Genomic DNA, 18,185 nt, shown 5'->3' with positions numbered 1-18,185 from the left:
AGCAGTGGTAAAAACCTATTCACCTTTATCCTTAATGTCATAATGGATTGAATTTGCTAAAAGAACTTCACTGACACTTTTCTCTTTCAGGTGATGCAGAGGGTAAAACAGATTCATTCAGACAATAAAGTTCCGAGATCGTTAAAGAAGTTAGGCTATTGATATTAGTATCATTTGAATTTTGATATTGTGGTGTATGAGTTGATGTTTCATGGTTTAGATTTTTGCTGCCTTCTTTTGACAAGGCTTTTTGTAAAAAGGATATTTATTCTGAAAATGTCTTGTTAAAGGGGCAGCATGATGGCAAATTAGTCTTCAGCATTGCTGCCTTGCAGGGCTGGGGGCCTTTAGTTCAGTTCCAGGGATGCTATCTGCATGGAGTTTTTATGTTTTCCCTGTGTTCACACGGTTTCCTGTGGGTGCACTGGTTTTCTCCCAGTGACTCCCAGATGGATGTCTTGTTAAAATGAAACCCATAAAATTAATGGACATAATGTTTTACAATAATCAGTACATGCCCTGTTAGACCTTGTTTTCATGGAGGGCACCCCCAGAAAACACCACCACTAATGTTGCTAATTTAGGTAAATGGAATACATGACTAAATATTCACCAGGATGCCATGAGACAGGCCTTTAAAACATTCAGTCCTTAAACTGAAAGACTTTAATATGAAAATTCAGACTTTGAATGTGGCCAATATGATAATGTCAAAACTTTAAACAGCAAATAAGTTTGATGCTGACATAGAGATGTTCCCAGCAGGATTAAAGAGACATTCTGTTGTGTAATGAGAGAATTAAAGAATAAGATTGTTCGGAATAATACACATATCCAGTGTACAAAATATACAGTTATTCCAATAGTGTTTGATATAAGTGTGGCTTCCTACAATTTTAGATAATGTCCAAGCTCTTTTTGTTTCTTTTCTTTGTGTGCGTACCCAAGTATACCACCAGGAGATTCGATAGTATGATAGTTATAATGCTGGGAGCAAAAACAAAACAATAAAAAACACTTCAAAAATGTAGACCAAAGCTTAGAAAGGTTTATTTTATCCAAAAATAAATAATGTTCAATCTGTCATTTGATTGTGGTACACTTGAATTTTGCTACAACTGTCCGTTTCTATGGACAAGTATTTTCTCATTTTCTAGGTTCTTTTCTTGCAGTTTTTCATGTCTCTTTTGGTTCTAGTGTCTGTTTTAAATATCCAAACTAGTATACTGTGGTTTCACAGATAACAGTATTGTTACAAATGGGGCTTATGAAAGTAGTGAAAATCAGACATTGACGGAGTGGTTTAGTTTAGTCAACAAGTGGCATAATTATTCATAACTCCCAACTATATAAGTGATTTCTGTAGAATATACCTGAGTGGCTGGTGTAATTAGAGGCACATAAATTCTTTGTTCTCTGACACAGCTTTGGTGAGAGGAGTAATAATCCAGGCACACTTGGTTGAACAAGCATTTATTAATGATCACAAGACACAAACTACAGTACACACAATAAAAAATACAACACACAAGTTACTCAGTATACAGTATTTACAAACAAGGCGTTTCAGAGGCCTAACAGTCTGGTCACCCAGAAAACCCCAGAGATCTACTAAGTACTGTATGAAACTCTTAATGCCTACAGAGGCCTGCAACCTAAGGAGGAAAGATGTTTCTAACTGAGGTATATTTTAACCAGGAAACCCAAATTCCCAAGAAACACAGAATAGCAAGCTCTCTCTAGCAAGGTTTAAATACTTAGCTCCAGTCAGGTTTTATTTGGATGATCATGAAGTAGCGGCTCTAGCCTGGTGCAAGCTTTAAGTCCCAACTCCTCCAGACTCTTGTCTCTCCTCTTCCTTGTTCTTCCTTCTTTCTTCCTGTTCCCTCTGTGTTCTTAATGTGATCTTGTAATGTGTGTTTCTGAACTGCTCATTGACAATCATTAACCCACAACTTACATAGGTATACCAATGTAAACTTTACAATGGTTTCTGATCAAGGGACCCCCACAACTTAACAAACATCCTCCCTGCCATGAAGCTAGAAGTGCTTACTTTGCCAAGTGTCACATACTTTATCTAAAATCTAAGAGGCACTTCTCAGTCATCTGATGCTGTAACAGTATTTTAAGTATCCAATGATGTGCCATTTTGCTGAAATACAAATGATGTATACAATTTTTTTAAGTTCACAGTTAAATCAAACCTTTAATGGGAAGACATTAAATGTTAGCAAAAACAACAAACTGTGTATAATAATTAAAATAATGTATTTTGCTACAGACTATTACTTGATGTAAGAAGTGTGAAAAATGTTTTTGTGCTATACCCAGGGTCAGCGATGGTTATGGGCTTAATTAATTTTTCTTCTTTACAAGACAGTGTTGTAATTAATCAAATCAAAAAGTTGGCTTTATTCAACTCCTCGTTTTGGACTTTATAGACAACTAAATCATAGACATCTTTATAGACAACAAGTGAACACTTGTTCCCATGCAATGTTTGTAGTGACATTAATTTTACTACATGGTGAGCTAGATATGGGATCCTGCCATCTAATGATATTTTAGTAGCTGTTTGAATACTCTATTTTATTTTAACTAGGTACTGTATATATAATTGTGCAGAAGACTTAACATAAGGTTAAAGCAAGAGATGGACACATGATCATAGACCACAGTTTTTTTGGGGGGGAAAACCCAACCAACATGACTTTCACAGATATGGTAACATGAATGATAAACAAAAGGATCATTAACAATTGGTTCATAGCTGAAACATCTATAGACAGCCTGTGATAGCCAGGTTATAGAAGACAGGACAAAGCATGGCTGAATGTATCAATCTGTTCTTTGTATTAGAAAAAGAAACTAGTTTCATTTGTATACAAAAATTAGCAAGTCAGAGGAAAGCCATATTGAACAGGTGTGACTTCAGTTTGATCTGAGCAATATACTGTCTATACTAGAGTGAGAGTATAACATCATTTAAGGTTGAAACGCTGTTATTTTATCTTATCATCTCTTATCACATATGAGTAGAATTTATCTGCCAATTAGAAGGAATAATTAGTACCATTGTTGTAGAGGGCGCAGTACATCAGGTGAACCATCTTAAGGGTAATTGTAAAACCTAATAGGCCACTATTGAAAAAGAGCCAGATGTGGAATGATGAATGCTTCATGGAACCAGTTTGAATTTTTCCTACTCACAATTGTACAATTTTAAAGCATTTGGTATTGTGCATTAGGAGTCCAATAGGTTCAGTTAACTGTTTTGATGGACTGTTTATGTAGGGCCAGTAAACTAAATTACATTCTTGGAATTATCTTGAGACTTAAATCTATGTTTCCGCAGGAAAAATAAATGTACTGCACAGTGCTGTCATCAGGAATAATCTTAATATCTCATTTTAATTGGTCTGTGTCTCTGCTTGTCATGTATGAATTATACGAACACTGATTTATATGTACACTGTTTGGAATGAGGATATTGAGTAAATATTTTAAAAAAATGATTTAGGATGTGTCAAATAAAAATAAAACCACATTGGGAAATCCTGGCATGCTTATTTCTGTTAAAAGAATTCATAATAGTTAAAAATATGTTTGTTTCATATTTGGCAAACAGTTTACCTATAAGATACCCATAGTAAATGCTTGCACTATACTGTATATGCATTATGTAAATTATTTTAAAAAATACCTAGGTAAAATGTTTTTTTTAATATATGGAAAAATGAAGACATTTGTTTCTGCTGTAGTTCTTTTTAATATTTAACAGATTTCATATGAGAATGATCTGAATGAAGTAGTGTGTTTAAAATAAAAATCATACAATGGAGCAGAAATTACATGGAATTTCATCTGTTTTTGGTAGTCTTCTGTGAACTAAAAAAACTTGCAGAGAAGAAAGCAATTTGTAAAACAGTTTGACCTGTCATGAGGCAATCCACAGTAGAAATATCATTCAGGTATTATGTGGCTGCTGTATGGTTTCAGATTTGATGAAAGCCTATATTCAGGCGTAGGCAACATTTATGAGAAAATGAGTAATGTGGTACAATCCACCAATCAAAGGAAAATATGACACTTTTATTAATTGAAGGAAAGTTGCTGTGGGAGAAGTTCAGCTAGGATTTGTGGATGAGTTGTAATTTATTCGCTGGACATTGGTATTTTAACATAGTTGTTTCCAGAACATTGTTCAGTCATGTCTGATATTGATTTCCTACTGCTCATTGCTGAGTGTCTTTCTAAAATAGGATCTAATTTTTAATTAGCATTTGTGAACCCCACAGGGCATGGACTTCCAGTTTGTCCCCATGGTAAAAATTCCCAGCTGTGTTTGATTGGGCAGGAATGCTTTGCTGTGCCAGAAGAATCAAACTGAAAATCTTTTGAACTACTGCCCAGAGCCCAAACCACTAAGCTACTCGTATCATGTTTTGTAAGCCATTATTAACAGCTACTTAAAACTTATTTTTGTCCATTCAGGTTTAGTGTGCAGTTGTTTTGTTTTCATCAACCATATGCCACCTGAATCTGGCTAACACACGTATTAAAACGGATTTCCCTGAGTTGTTAAAAAAAGCTATATTGGAACTTGTTCGTTCACTCTCAGCTGGATGAATTTATATGTGTATGAGGGATTAAAAGGAAAACTTTTATGGGTATAAATAAATCACGAAAAGTTTAAGTTGCAATGAAAAGGTCGAGCACAAGTTGTTAGATATTGCAAATGCTGATCAAAGGCATTGGCTTATCGAGGATAACAGATCAATATCAGATTACTTCACCAGCCTCCATTGGCATCTGCTGAAAGCTGTTAAAGGCAAATTCATCAGAATTCAAGGAGGCTGTAATTAATTTCTGATGGACAGTGGTAATATTTTTCAGGCTAGTTCTGACTACAAACACTTTGTAATATGAACGTTCGGCATTATTTGGACTGCATTCATCCATCTGTTTGGCAGCCTTCAAACAACATACCTTTAAAGTAGGGCTGATCTTGAAAACATAAAAGTGTCAAATGGATCAATTAGCAGATTCAGCACCAGTGGCTTTTGGAGCCTTCGTGGTGATGGCAAGGATTAAGGACAGTAGGGTCAAAGAAGATGGTGTATGGTTTCAACAGATGTTAAGTTAATTAGGTTTGAGTAGGATTTGTGATAAGTATTTGTACTTGTTTTGCACTTGCAATAAGTTAAATTAAATAGATTTTATTGCTTTTATGTTATTTGTGATTGTGATTGGTATTTCCATTTTTATTTTATTTTTTCACTTGTCCTTTGAAGAAAATCTGGCTACATTTGCAACAAAACTAAAAGTATACCTTTATGTGATGATTGGAGTTAATTACTTGACAAATAACAAAATTATATTAACTCTTCACTTCTTTAACTGAAGAAGCAGGAACAGTATATCTTCCTACTTGTCTTTCAGAGATTATGTGCCCATTGTTCCTCTGTTGCAGATTCAGAAACGCCAACATTCATTTTCAACTGTTAGTGGTGTTTACATTGAGAGTGTATCCAAGCCACATCATAAACACATGGTGAAATACTGCACCATCCACAGTGCAATAACATATTATCCAGTGCTCTTAAAATGGTTAACCTGATACCTCAGTTGTTACTTAAAAGCTAGGTTTAGTGAAATTAGTACTGTATCTGGATATCTGCATCACCTGTTAGTCAGCAAATGTAATAGAAAACATGCTTTATTAAATTGACTTGTACAATAGTATTCATTATATCCATTTATGCTTTGCATGAGCGTTACAAAGTGCACAGAAGATATCATTCAGAAGTTTTAGCTAGTGAAAACCGAATGCATTCCAGAATAAAACCCTTCATCTTCTTCAAGTCGGAGCCTCCATTCTGGCATCGTGCTGTTTTTGCAAGTTTGAGTGGTCCTGGTAACACAGTCTATGATTACGGAAATAATCCTCAGTAGTTGTTCTGTAGCAGCTGTCATTCTAGCACTGACATAGCTTTTTTGTATTCTGTGCATTTTGTGTTTTTTCAAAACAAAACAAACCCATTAATAATTAGACTCAAATGCCACTCATATATTATAATATGAAATGATATATTAACATATATTTACAATTGCTGTAACAGTTCTTTCAAATATAAAAAATATAAATGTAGTTATAACGATAAAATGACTTTGGCAATGAAGAAGAAATATTTTACTGAAGAAGTCTGCACTCTGAAAGCTTCTTGTGTTTTTGATGTAGTATGATGTATTTTGTAAACTGCTGTAACAAGTGTAATAATAAACAAAAATAATTTCTTTACATATCAGTTAGAAATTGCCATTCTCCTGGGAAACTGACAGTATGTTAGATTGTAAACCAGATACTAGTTTAGAGCAAAATGTTTAGGAATACTATCAGAATGATTTAGTATCTTAGAGATGTTTTTACATAAGGTCAGAATATATATCTCCATCTGTGCACCACACACTATTTTAAGTAAGTTTAGAGATTAGATAATGTTGTGTTATTCAGGATATTTTTCCCTTGCAGATGAGATTTTTGATTTCAGTATGTTGTCACCCGATGATTCATGTGGGAAGCTGTGGGAAGCTATGGGAACTACTAGGTTTTGTGTGAAGTTCCGCATATACAAGTGTAATAATTAATAAATCCTTACACTTATATAGAGCTTTTCTGGACACTCCACTCAAAGCGCTTTACACTACCACCAATGTGCAGCCCCACTTGGATGATGTGACGGCAGCCATAGTGCGCCAGAACACTCACCACACATCAGCTCTCAGTGAGGAGGAGAACAGAGTATGCCAATTCATAGATGGAGATTATATGGAGGCCATGATTGGTAAAGGCCAATGGGAAATTTGGCCAGGACTCTGGGGTAACACCCTTACTCTTTTTGAGAAATGCCCTATTTTTTTTAATGACCACAGAGACCAGCTCAGGACCTCGGTTTTATGTCTCTAATAGTAAATACAGAGAGCAGCTGATCCAGAGTGATTAAAATATATATTTATGGCTTAAGGAATGCTTCTAAATGTGACATTTAGAGAGCATAATAATTTAATTAAGTTAATGTGACCATTTTGAGTGAGAAGGACTTATCAATTTGTAATATCTAGTTTAAAATACCTAAGAATGGGATGGACAATTTTATTTAAAAAGATGTTTTTATTAGCATGACATAGATGCCTTATTAGGTGAATTTTGTTGCAGATTTTAAAAGGTAGGGTTCCGTGTCATCAAAAGATTTTTCTGCATCCAGTGAATTTGAACTTAGGGGAGATGTCCAGATGAAGGTGTGTGTTATTACTGTATATATTGAAACTGTGCTTTAAAAAAAATGAGTGCTTATTTTGAATGAAACCTATCTGTCCCACAGGCCATATTACCACTAACACCCGTCCATCCATTTTCTAATCCGCTTTATCCAAGACAGGGTCATAGGAGGAGCAGGAGCCTAACCCGGCAGGCAACAGGTGTAATGAAGAATACACCCTGGACGGGACACCAGTCCATCACAGGGACACACACACATGCAAATTCACACACTAACACCAGAGCAAATTTTCCCAGAAGCCAATTAACCTACAGTAAAAGCATATCTTTGGACTGTGGGGAAGAAACACCTGAAGGAATCCTGGGGCACCTGAAGGAAACCCACACAAACACAGAGAGAACATACAAACTCCGTGAAGATAGTGCACTACATATTGAACCCAAGGCCCCTGCTGCAAAGCAGCAATGCTTAACATTGCATAGCCATGCCGCCCAATACAATTAACAATCAACACAAATTGAAAACAACTATTAAACAGACTTAGACTTATGTTAACCCTGGTGTATTACCTGAAATAGAGTTTTAGCACAAACATATGCAATGTAATGTACAAAACATTGTCAGTGAAGGCTTAGGTGGATTCTCAGTCATCAGGCATTTCAACAGTGTACTTTTATTGAGGGAGAATGGATAGGTTATTCTTAAAGAAAGACAAAACACTGAAAAACACTATACAGGATAAAGAGAGAGTCTCTCTGTAAATGTCTCATAATTATATTTTTATCATCCATACAGACAGCATTGTAGTTCAATGTAGTATTGATTAGACAGACAGCACCCTAGTTCATTGGTCATACCGATAAAGCTCTTTGAATTTGAAAGCAGCAATGCGGATCCCATTGGATATGTTCAGTATATGTAGACTAATAAATCAATCTTTAAAATTGGCATCACCATTTAAAAATAAAGTATATGTGGTTAAGCCCAAATCAACACGACAGATTTTCTTGAGAAGGTAAACGTTAAATGATTTTGTGTTTGCAACATGTCTCTGCATCTTCAGGGAAATTGAACAGCATCTGTCTACCTCCAAAGAAAACACAACACCAGGCATTTTAAAGTAGTAGCCCAAACATTTTCCCATATTTATAGAGTTTCCATTTGTTGGGCTTAAACACAGCGCGTCATCTGGCTAGACTGAAACTGAGGTCAGGGTATATGAAAATTTTATGACCCACAAACATAAATGCTCACTGTTTCCTGAGCAGGCACAGAATTAGCTTCATAGTGTGGTAGTGGTGTAGGCTGAAGTGACACATCTCTCGCTGACATCACTACATGTCATGTCACAAGCCAGCCTGCATGTGACCTCACTGTTTTCCTAAGATGGAGAAGACCATTCCTAGCCAATGCCCTGGCAGCGCTTTGGTCCTCTTTGCCGTGAAATAAGTCCATATTGAAAATCCAAATGTCTCCCTTTGAATAAAGAAAAATCTGCATTTCTATAGCATCATGCCTGAACCAATTTGTTTAAAAGAGAGCACATAACAGATATTGGATTGTTTTGTTAGTGAATAAATATGGCATAAAGTTTTGGATTGTTTGTTGTTTTCATGAAAAGTTGGTATAGCAAAGATACCTGATGGTTACAAACGTCAAAAGGAAATACAGAATGTTCTACACATTGAATCCGTTTGGTAAAAGCATTTTCTTTATTTGTTTAGCTTTACAATGGCAAGAAGACATATTAGGCTTAGCACCATGAAGTACATCATGACACTATCTACCATTTTGTCTCCTATGTTCCAGTCATTGTTTTTGTAGGATACTGGAGTGGGGGGTTGTGCTGCCAGTCTTAAGACAGATACAGTCTATCCTAAATTAAAACCAGACTCGTTTTACCTCTGCCATGTACAACTACAAGTATTCTCCTAAAATGTAGTGACATTAAGGTAAAGTTTTGCATCTATTTTGACTGTGGTCTGCACTGCAAAAAAACCTAGTGTGGTGAAAGTAGAAAAAATACCCCGTGTATTATGATTAATAACATACGTGGAATGTGCGTTCTTTTATGTATGCAATTTGGTAAAGAAATAACTTAGGAAACCAGGAAAGTCATCTTATAATTGTACTAAGAGAATATAGTAGAATTATAATTTTAGCAAACAAGTTATCCAACATGCCACAGTCAAGGTAAAAAAGATCAGTGAAGACAGTAAAAAAATCTGTGTAAATAAACTGAGCTGCAGTCATGGAGGCATGTTTCCATGCTGCAATTTGCATTTCAAGATTTATTAAATTCATTTGTGAGCTCATTGGACTCTTGTTTAAATCTTTTCATGGAGCTGTTTTATTTACCAATCTGCTGTTGTGTCCCTGAAGGGATTTTTTTCCTGCCAAGTATCCTTATTAAATTACCTCTGGTATGAGGAAAATGATAGAATACATTAATGCGATTCTTTTTTTTCTCATATTTCCTACTAGTCTTGAGTTAGTTTTCAAGTGGAGTTGTACTGCTTTCTTAATGTCCCCATTTTACAAGTCCCCTTTAAGTATTCAAGAAGCAGAAAATAGTTTGTGTCAGATCTTCAGCTTAGTCATTTAATTTGTTTATAGTGTTTCAAAACAGATATGTATGGCAAGTGCATTTCTGTCAGTGGTTGCTCCAGGGAGAGATCATTTTCAAACATTGATTATTGGGTTTAAAATACCATGAAGATCAAGATTATAGGGTAATCAAGTGTGTATAAAAATAATTGTTTTAAACAGAAATAATTTTGAAAAAAATTAAATATCCACAAAAATGCAAAAGAGAAAAGACGTACAGGAACGTTTTACATTACAGTGTTCTTAAATTGCAGTAGATAAAGAAGTTTGTCCTGGTCTGGATCACTTAGCAACACATATTATAGTAACATTTGGAGCCTGTTTGTAATTTAGTAGTTTTGTATCACTATTCTATTCAAATTGAAATAATTAGGTAAAAAAATATTAGCATTTTCGATTTAAACAATGATGTGCTTAAATCATTTGGTAGGATTTTTGAATTGCTCCATCTTTAGGTCCATGACGTTTCACATTGCTGAAGTCAGAGGTGTAAATACACATTACAGTTTAAATTCCTTAACTAATGTATATGCAAAGCAAAAACTAAATAGTTAGGTTTTGAGCTTTCCTTTAGGTGCTTTTCGAAATCAAATGAGGATAATGTTGCAATTACCTTATACCCAAAACTGTGTACATTCCCATGAATCTTTCTTCAAATAACACAACACATACAGTACAGTAGGTACTTTGTCAACATTTCCATAGGCAGAATATACAGTATAGACATTTTCATCAGTTGTGTTTTTGGTGAATCTTATCTGTAGACTTGAGTTGACTGAATATTTATTTAGAATCAGCAAAAATAAAACAAGAAGTCCATGTTTATAGTTTTAGAATCAGCAAAAAAATAAAATAAGAAGTCTACATTTATAGTTTTAAAGGATTCTGTGACAATTTGTCATTTCCCCCTACTGTTGATCTGGTAGATACAATCTTCCAAACTGCATGTTTTTCTTTTGATGTCTTGCATTGTACTTCAAACGATTCAAGACGTGACAGCAGTAGCTTAAATGCAATCAACCTCTCCAGGCACAGGCCTCAAGGAAGTGCTTCTAGAATTTCGTCGCAAAGCAACTTACAATTTGGGAAAAAAATCAATGCTTAATCTGCAGTAACCTTCCTTAGACCTTGGAATTCAACAAGACAGGAGAAGTAATACAAAATACATACTGTACAAGTTAAAATCAGAAGCACTTGCATCAGACCCTTGGAGTTTTTCAGTTGTATAATGATCTACAATAGGAAAATTTTGCTAGAAATGTTAATAATTGTAAGACATTTTTTAATGTTCTTTGCAATAAACTTAAACAAAATAGATCTTAAAAATAGTTTGTTAGTAAAATAATAAGTGTGAAGGGGTGGTCACTACCTACATTAAATTAAGAAATGCCATTACTTTCATCTTATATTTTGTTGTTATCATATATTACTTAAATGTACTGTAGCAGATTAACCTCAGAATGCAATATTTTTTCAAGTCTATGTAACAACATGTTGAAACTGTGGACTAAGTAATGAACTATATATATTTAATTATATATATTTACTGTATATGTTGGGAACATACTGATAAGATATGTAAGATTCAAGAAGTAATCGAAATATGGTCGAAAAAGTACATTTATTTAGTACAAGTATATGACATATTTTATAAATATAATAAATAGTGTATAACATTACATCTTACTAATGTTAACCAACAAATCCCAGAAGAGTGTACTGTATATGTTTATAGTTGTAAAGGATAGGACCAGTTGGACCACCCTTGTGTCCACTGTATGATTATCTCAGATCTTTATGGAGAACCTAACACCTGTCCTGTTAGGGATTCGGTACGAGGGACCGAACCAGTGAGTGAACCCACTTGCAGGAGCGAACAAAGCCAAGCCGTAATCCGAAAGCAAGCCGTAATCGTAGGAACGAGCCGAGAGTCCAGGGGAAGCCAGATATCCGAAAGGGAACGAGTACCGAAGCCGAAGCGTGATCCGAAGTCGTAGTCAGTAGAGCAATCCGATAATCCAGGGGTAGCCAGTGATCCGAAACAGAGCGAAAGTAACCAAGCCAAACCGAGATCCGAAAAGCCGAAGTCCAAAGGGAAAAACCGCAAACCGAAAGCCAAGACGAACACAGAGTAGAAGTAGCGCAACCAGGAAGCTCGAACGGAAAAACCAATACTGAGCACCGAGGTAGGGAAGGACAGGTGTTTAAGTAGGATGAGACAGGGGTGTGGTGGTGAATGGGAAAACTAATAGGTGAACTGATGGATAGGGGCTACGCCTACTTCTGCCTCCTCCGTTGCCGGGAGGCAGGGATCGTAACATGTCCATTCCCAGTAATATAAAGATATTTATAAATATAAATGTATAGATTTCTGATACAATTAAAACATTTTCATACAATTTCTTTTCGGTAGTTTCAGAAAATTCATCCTGTTTGCAAATTAATATTTTAATATAATCAATAGGAAAAAATATATATTTTTAATAAGTGTATGCTATCTTTGAACATCGTCTCAGGTGTGAGGCAAAGCCCATCAGATAGTCTGAGTCTGAGATAAAGTTGGCTGTCAGATAAAGATTCATCATAGCAAATTCAAGGAACATTTCAGTCATTTGTAGCCAGTCTTGTTTATTTACAGCCTAGCTTTGTATGGAACCATATCTTAGCAGGTAAAACTTCAAACAGTGAAAATGTAGAACTTTGATCCAGCTCTGCATGTGACCAAAGCATAAACTTTTTCTTCATGCTTATAATTTCTGAAAGCTGTGATCTCGCTGTTTGAACTAAAGATTAACACTAGACCAGAATTTTTTTCTAGCCTTTTAAGGCAGCCTCAGTGAGATACCTTGATATGGCAAGACAGCAGTTTTTTTTTCTGTGAGTTCTTTTGCCGTCCTCTGATGCTTATCTTGTGTGCAGGTGAGCGCCCCTACCAGTGCCCCTACTGTGACAAAGCTTTCAGCAAGAATGACGGCTTAAAGATGCACATTCGGACACACACAAGGGTAAGCATCACCTTCTTTCATTTATAGCAGTTCTTTTCCAGCGAGCTGTAGTTGAAGATTCTGGTGTGTTCAATGTGATTTATTTTATGTTAACAATGTTAAACACTAGGTTTTACTTTACTCCACATTTGTAAAGGAAAGACATGGCCGTATTGCCACACAAAATGTATATTTCTTGTCACAGCATGCTAAGTATGTTTACCTTAAATGCTATCTATATTATGTATAATATCCTGAAAACAGATTACGTTTGTTGGTCGTGAATTTAGAGTTACCTTGTTTGGCTTTAGAAAACAGCTCAGGAATTTCCATGCCTGGAGCTGTGTTATGTTCCAAGTACTATATGGGATGACTTGTATTCCATACCGTAACATACCCTTATTGAAATTTCTCATTTCAAAACAATGGTATTTAAAAAGCTGGTTAGTTACAGAAATGTTTATAGAAATACAATAAAATCTAGAATGTTGTTCTTTCCATACAATACAGAACATGCTTGGTGATAAAAAAAAATCCAGTGTTCCAAGTCAGAGGAAGCCATGATTTCATCAATCATATTGTAATCTTCATTAGTGTAAAGGCAGAGGGTGGCAGTATACATTATAATGATGTACTATTTTTAGTTTTTCTGGTGAAGAATTCCTTCCATTCCCTTCACTATTCTGAGAAAATTGTGCCTTATCAGAGCGGTGAATAATGAGTGAGAGTGATAACTGAAACTCCTACTGCCTCCACTGAGAGATGGTCTTACTTTAGAAGAAAACAGACAGGCAACCCTAAAATAAACATTGGGGAAATGGAAAATAAAACATCCCTGATTTTCAGCATTGCAGGCATAAGTGTCACTCTGGGTCTCTGTCACGGTCCCTGGGCCCAGAGCATTAGCTGCCTTTAGCTTACATTCTTTCATTAGCTGTCTGCTTGCTGGTGAGTCTTTCATTCTGCTGGTTCACTGTTCATATCCCATTGCTCCTGCCACCTTTATTTCTCCACCAACGTGTGCCCCTTAATATGCCATATCTATCAATGAGTTGGTTACTCAGCTTTGGCTGCTGCCATGGCAAACAGAAAATAGAGAAAAAAAGAGTTTTTTTTCTAACAAAAGCCTCCTTTACTCTGCTCAACTTTTCCACTTTTTTATGTTTATATTTAGAAAAGACAGAAGTTACTGGGTAAACAGATCAAACAGAACACACATTTGATTTGTTGTTAACCAACACTAATAATACTTCCACAAGAATGCTATACTGTGATTACCTGCATCTTCTAAGATGTATCTACCATGTAATGTATATATTGCATTTGCACAGCCTTTTGGAGAATATTTTTGGAAGTACCAGCTTGCTTGAAGTACAGTATGTTACTTTTAATCCAATGTGTAATGTTGTACATTATCTAAATACATAGTGCAAATCAGTGCAAATGGTATAACTGAACAGTCATATTTTATGTTACAGCATCTGTTATGTAATTTTGCCATTTTCCACTTCTAATTTTAGAAAAGAGATTGAAGGAAAATTAAAGGTATTCCTCTTGCTCGTTTTGCATGTAATGTCATGTAATGAGGAAGACATGAAGTAAACATATAGCTAGGATTAGAATTACAACTTTTCCTTTCAGATCATAGTTGTCACACCTATAATTTATACATAATGTACCTACACGAAAACCAAGAATATTACATTTAAACTGTATTTATGGGCACACTGGAAGCCACGAAATTGAATGCCTTTTCCTGAGTTTTTTTTTAATGTACAGACAATATACAATACAAAAACATTTGCTGAAAATACCTTAATCAAACCATACCTAAATCATAATCATATAATAATACTTATATTAATCTGTAACTGACGCAAACTGATTCTTGTCTGCACATTAACTAAGGGAGTGAATTATTTCATTAAACTAAAGGAATCACTAGCAATTTTTATAGTAGTCTTCTAAGAGAACCAATTAAAATATTTATATGGTCTATAGGAAATAATTTGAAAGCAAACTGCTTAGTTTGTATAATTTAAAATAATACAAATTAAAAAACCTACAACACCCTGGTTGCATAAGTGTGCACACACCCCCCCCCCCCACCACAACTAATACTTTGTGGAAGGACCTTTTGCATTTATTAATTTATTACAGCAGTAAGTCTTTATCTCTATCAACTTTGTACACCTGGACTTTGCAATTATATCCCACTCTTCCTTGCAAAAAAGTTCAAGCTCCTTCAATTGCCAGAGGATCTCCTGTGCACAGCCCTCTTTAAGTTATTCCACAGGTTTTCTATGGGATTGAGGTCTGGGCTCTGACTGGTCCATTCCAAGATTTTGATCTTCCTTTTCTGAAGCCATTCCTTGGTTGACTTGGATGTGTGCTTAGGGTCGTTATCATGTTGGAAGGTGAAATTCCTCTTCATTTTCAGCTTTCTGACAGAGGCCAGCAGGTTTTATGCCAAAATATCTTGATATTTGGAGATAGTCATTATCCCATCTATCTTGAATAGAGCCCCTGTCCCAGTTGAGAAGCAGCCCCAAAGCATGATACGTCCACCACCATGCTTCACAGAAGGTATGGTGTTCTTTGGATGATGAGCTGTGTTGTCTTTACACTAAACATATCTTTTAGAATTAAGGCCAAAAACTTCACCCTTTGTCTCATCAGACCATAAGACATTTTCCCACATGTTTTAGGGTGATTGAATGTATTTTTTTGCAAAATTTAGATGGGTTTGGATGTTTTTTTTTGTGAGAAATGGCTTCCGCCTTGCCACCCTACCCCATAGCCCAGACGTGTGCAAAACACGAGAGATTGTTGTTACGTGCAAGGAGTGACCAATACCTGCCAGAAATTCGTGCAGCTCCTTTAATGTTGCTGTAGGCCTTTTGGTAGCCTCCCTGATAAGTTTTCTCCTTGTCCTGTCATCAACTTTGGAGGGTTGTCCTGATCTTGCCAATGACCCTGTGGAGCCACATTTTCTCCACTTATTGATGATAGTCTTCACAGTTCTCCATGGTACATCCAATGCCATTGATATTCTTTTATACCCCTCTTCTCATCAGTAACTTTCAACAATAAGACCCCGTAGATATTTTGTCAGCTTCTTGCGGACCATGGCTATCCCAGTAGGATGCAACCATGAAAGTTTCAAGGAAATCCTACAGGAACAGCTTTTTTATTTGGGGTAAATCAGAATCACTTTCATTGATGGCAGGTGTATGCTACTTACCTTTGGACATGATTTTGAATGTGATTGGTTAACTCTGAACACAGCTACAGCCCCCATTATAAAAGGGTGTGCACACTTATGCAACCAGGGTGTTGTAGGTTTTTTAATCTAAATTATTTTTCCTAATAATTATCTATTTGTTTTTTTTCTCGAATTTTGTTGGTTGCAAGGTCACATTAAAGATGGAAAAATGTCTGACATGATATAGCTTGATTTCTGGCTTTACATCACAAAAATCTGAAATTTCAGTAAGGGTGTGTAGACTTTTTATATCCACTTTTATATAATGTTTTTTTTTTATAATGTTTAGCAAACTACACAAATGCTGAAGATATGCAAAATGGCATTTGATATTGTTTAAGTGCATTGAAAAGGTATTTGTAAGCTTTTGTTAACAAACTAACCATTAGCATAACCAATACAGCACTTATACCTTTAAATGATGAATGTTATTGATGGCATATGGTGTCTGTCTGGTTAAGGAGACTCTGGACGCTTAGTTCACAGAGAAGTTGAAACCTAAATATCGGAGTACCAGCATCCAACTCTCACATTGATGTATGTAGCTTTCAATCACACAGACAAACCAACTTTATCCCATATAACATCATACAGTGTATTAAACTGAAGGAATGAACCCCATTGAAGCAAAATAGGAGAAAAGCAGTTAATTAAAATGTTACTTGTGTCAAAAATGTAACTGAATGGTAGATAACAATTTGAGGCACATAAATTCTATATTCTTTGGCACAGTATCAGTGAAAGTAATAATAATTGAGTCAAAACTAAGCAGACAAATATTAATTAACAATAAAACAACACAAAATTAAGCAACACAACACATTTAAATTAAAATTAAAACATTTAAATGGAACAATGTGTTTCAGTGACCTTTGCCTACAGAAATGCCTTTAATCCATAAACATGTATGCTACAACTTGATAGGCTAACAAGAAATGCCCTTGTCATGAATAAAAAAAAGTGACCCAAAACTAAATCTTTCTTCTTACAAATGCATCACCAAATTAGGAGAGAATGTTTTTAGCCTAAGAATTCCACAATATAGGAAATTAATTTAGGAAAATTATTTCCTAAACTATACAGAATAACAGCTAGCCCTCTATAACAAGATTCAAATTACTTGGCCAGAATCTGGGTTACAAGACTGATCAGAAGAAGGTCATTTCTTACGGCACAAGCACAGAGGAAGATAGTATTCCTTCTTTTCTTTGTGTTGTCTCTGTTGTCTCTGTTTTCTCCATCTCTTTTCAATAATTCTCCCCTGTACTGTCTTTTGTGCTGTGTTCTCTTGAAAGCTCTAATGGTTTACCTAGTTAATTAACCAGAATTAATCACCAAAAATCCACTCTCTCTGAAAGATCATCTGTCTTTACTTGCCAGTAAACTCACCTGCAGCTTAAGCAGACATCTCAAACAAAACCCATTGTTTTTAGTTTTTCTGAATAGTGAAATGTAAGCTTTCAAAATTGGAACTGCAAACTTTATAAAAATCTTTTATGGTCCACACCCCCTAGCTGTAACAATATATAACCACAGGCAAGCTATAGTCTGCTGACAGAAATACACCAGACAGCATTTTGATTAATTTTAGTTAAAATATATTTTTAAACTATTTATTAACTGCAGTAGAAAAATCAATCAATCCTGCCAATATATTTTATGCTCTAAATGATGTGCAAATGAATATAAGAAATGTTACAAAGAAGACAAGGCCATTTGGCCCACCTAACTAATTTGGTTGCTAACTGCTAAGTGATTTGAGAATCTCATCCAACCATTTCATCCTTTGAGTAAAAAGTGTCTCCTGGTCTCACATTTAATTGTTTTTCCTCATAGTTTTCACTTTTGTCCTGTGGTCTTTCATTGCTAATTCTGAAGAAGGGTAATGGATTGACTTTGTCAATGTCTTTGAGGGAATATGTGTTTTTTATATCAATTTACTGTTAATTAATTAACTACACTTATTGATCACTGGCATGTCTTCCTGACCTGGTGTGTTATTGAAGACTGTTGACAGAACATCTTTCACTTGTTTAGTAAATTATG

The 18,185-nt window shown here is 35.3% G+C and overlaps 1 protein-coding gene across 1 annotated transcript in view; it reads left to right on the top strand.

Moving 5' to 3' along the window:
- prdm5 (PR domain containing 5) overlaps positions 1-18,185 on the top strand; it is an 80,643-nt gene that overhangs the window by 45,661 nt on the left and 16,797 nt on the right. The window contains exon 14 of the mRNA XM_088913862.1: positions 12,810-12,895. Coding sequence (XP_088769988.1) covers positions 12,810-12,895 — 86 coding nt within the window. The remainder of the gene's footprint in view (positions 1-12,809; positions 12,896-18,185) is intronic.

Source organism: Atractosteus spatula, chromosome 1, assembly GCF_055471065.1.
Source record: "Atractosteus spatula isolate fAtrSpa1 chromosome 1, fAtrSpa1.hap1, whole genome shotgun sequence".
Lineage (NCBI taxonomy): Eukaryota > Metazoa > Chordata > Actinopteri > Semionotiformes > Lepisosteidae > Atractosteus > Atractosteus spatula.
The sequence above is the reverse complement of the archived record's forward strand: the minus strand, read 5'-3'. Positions and strand labels throughout refer to the sequence as shown.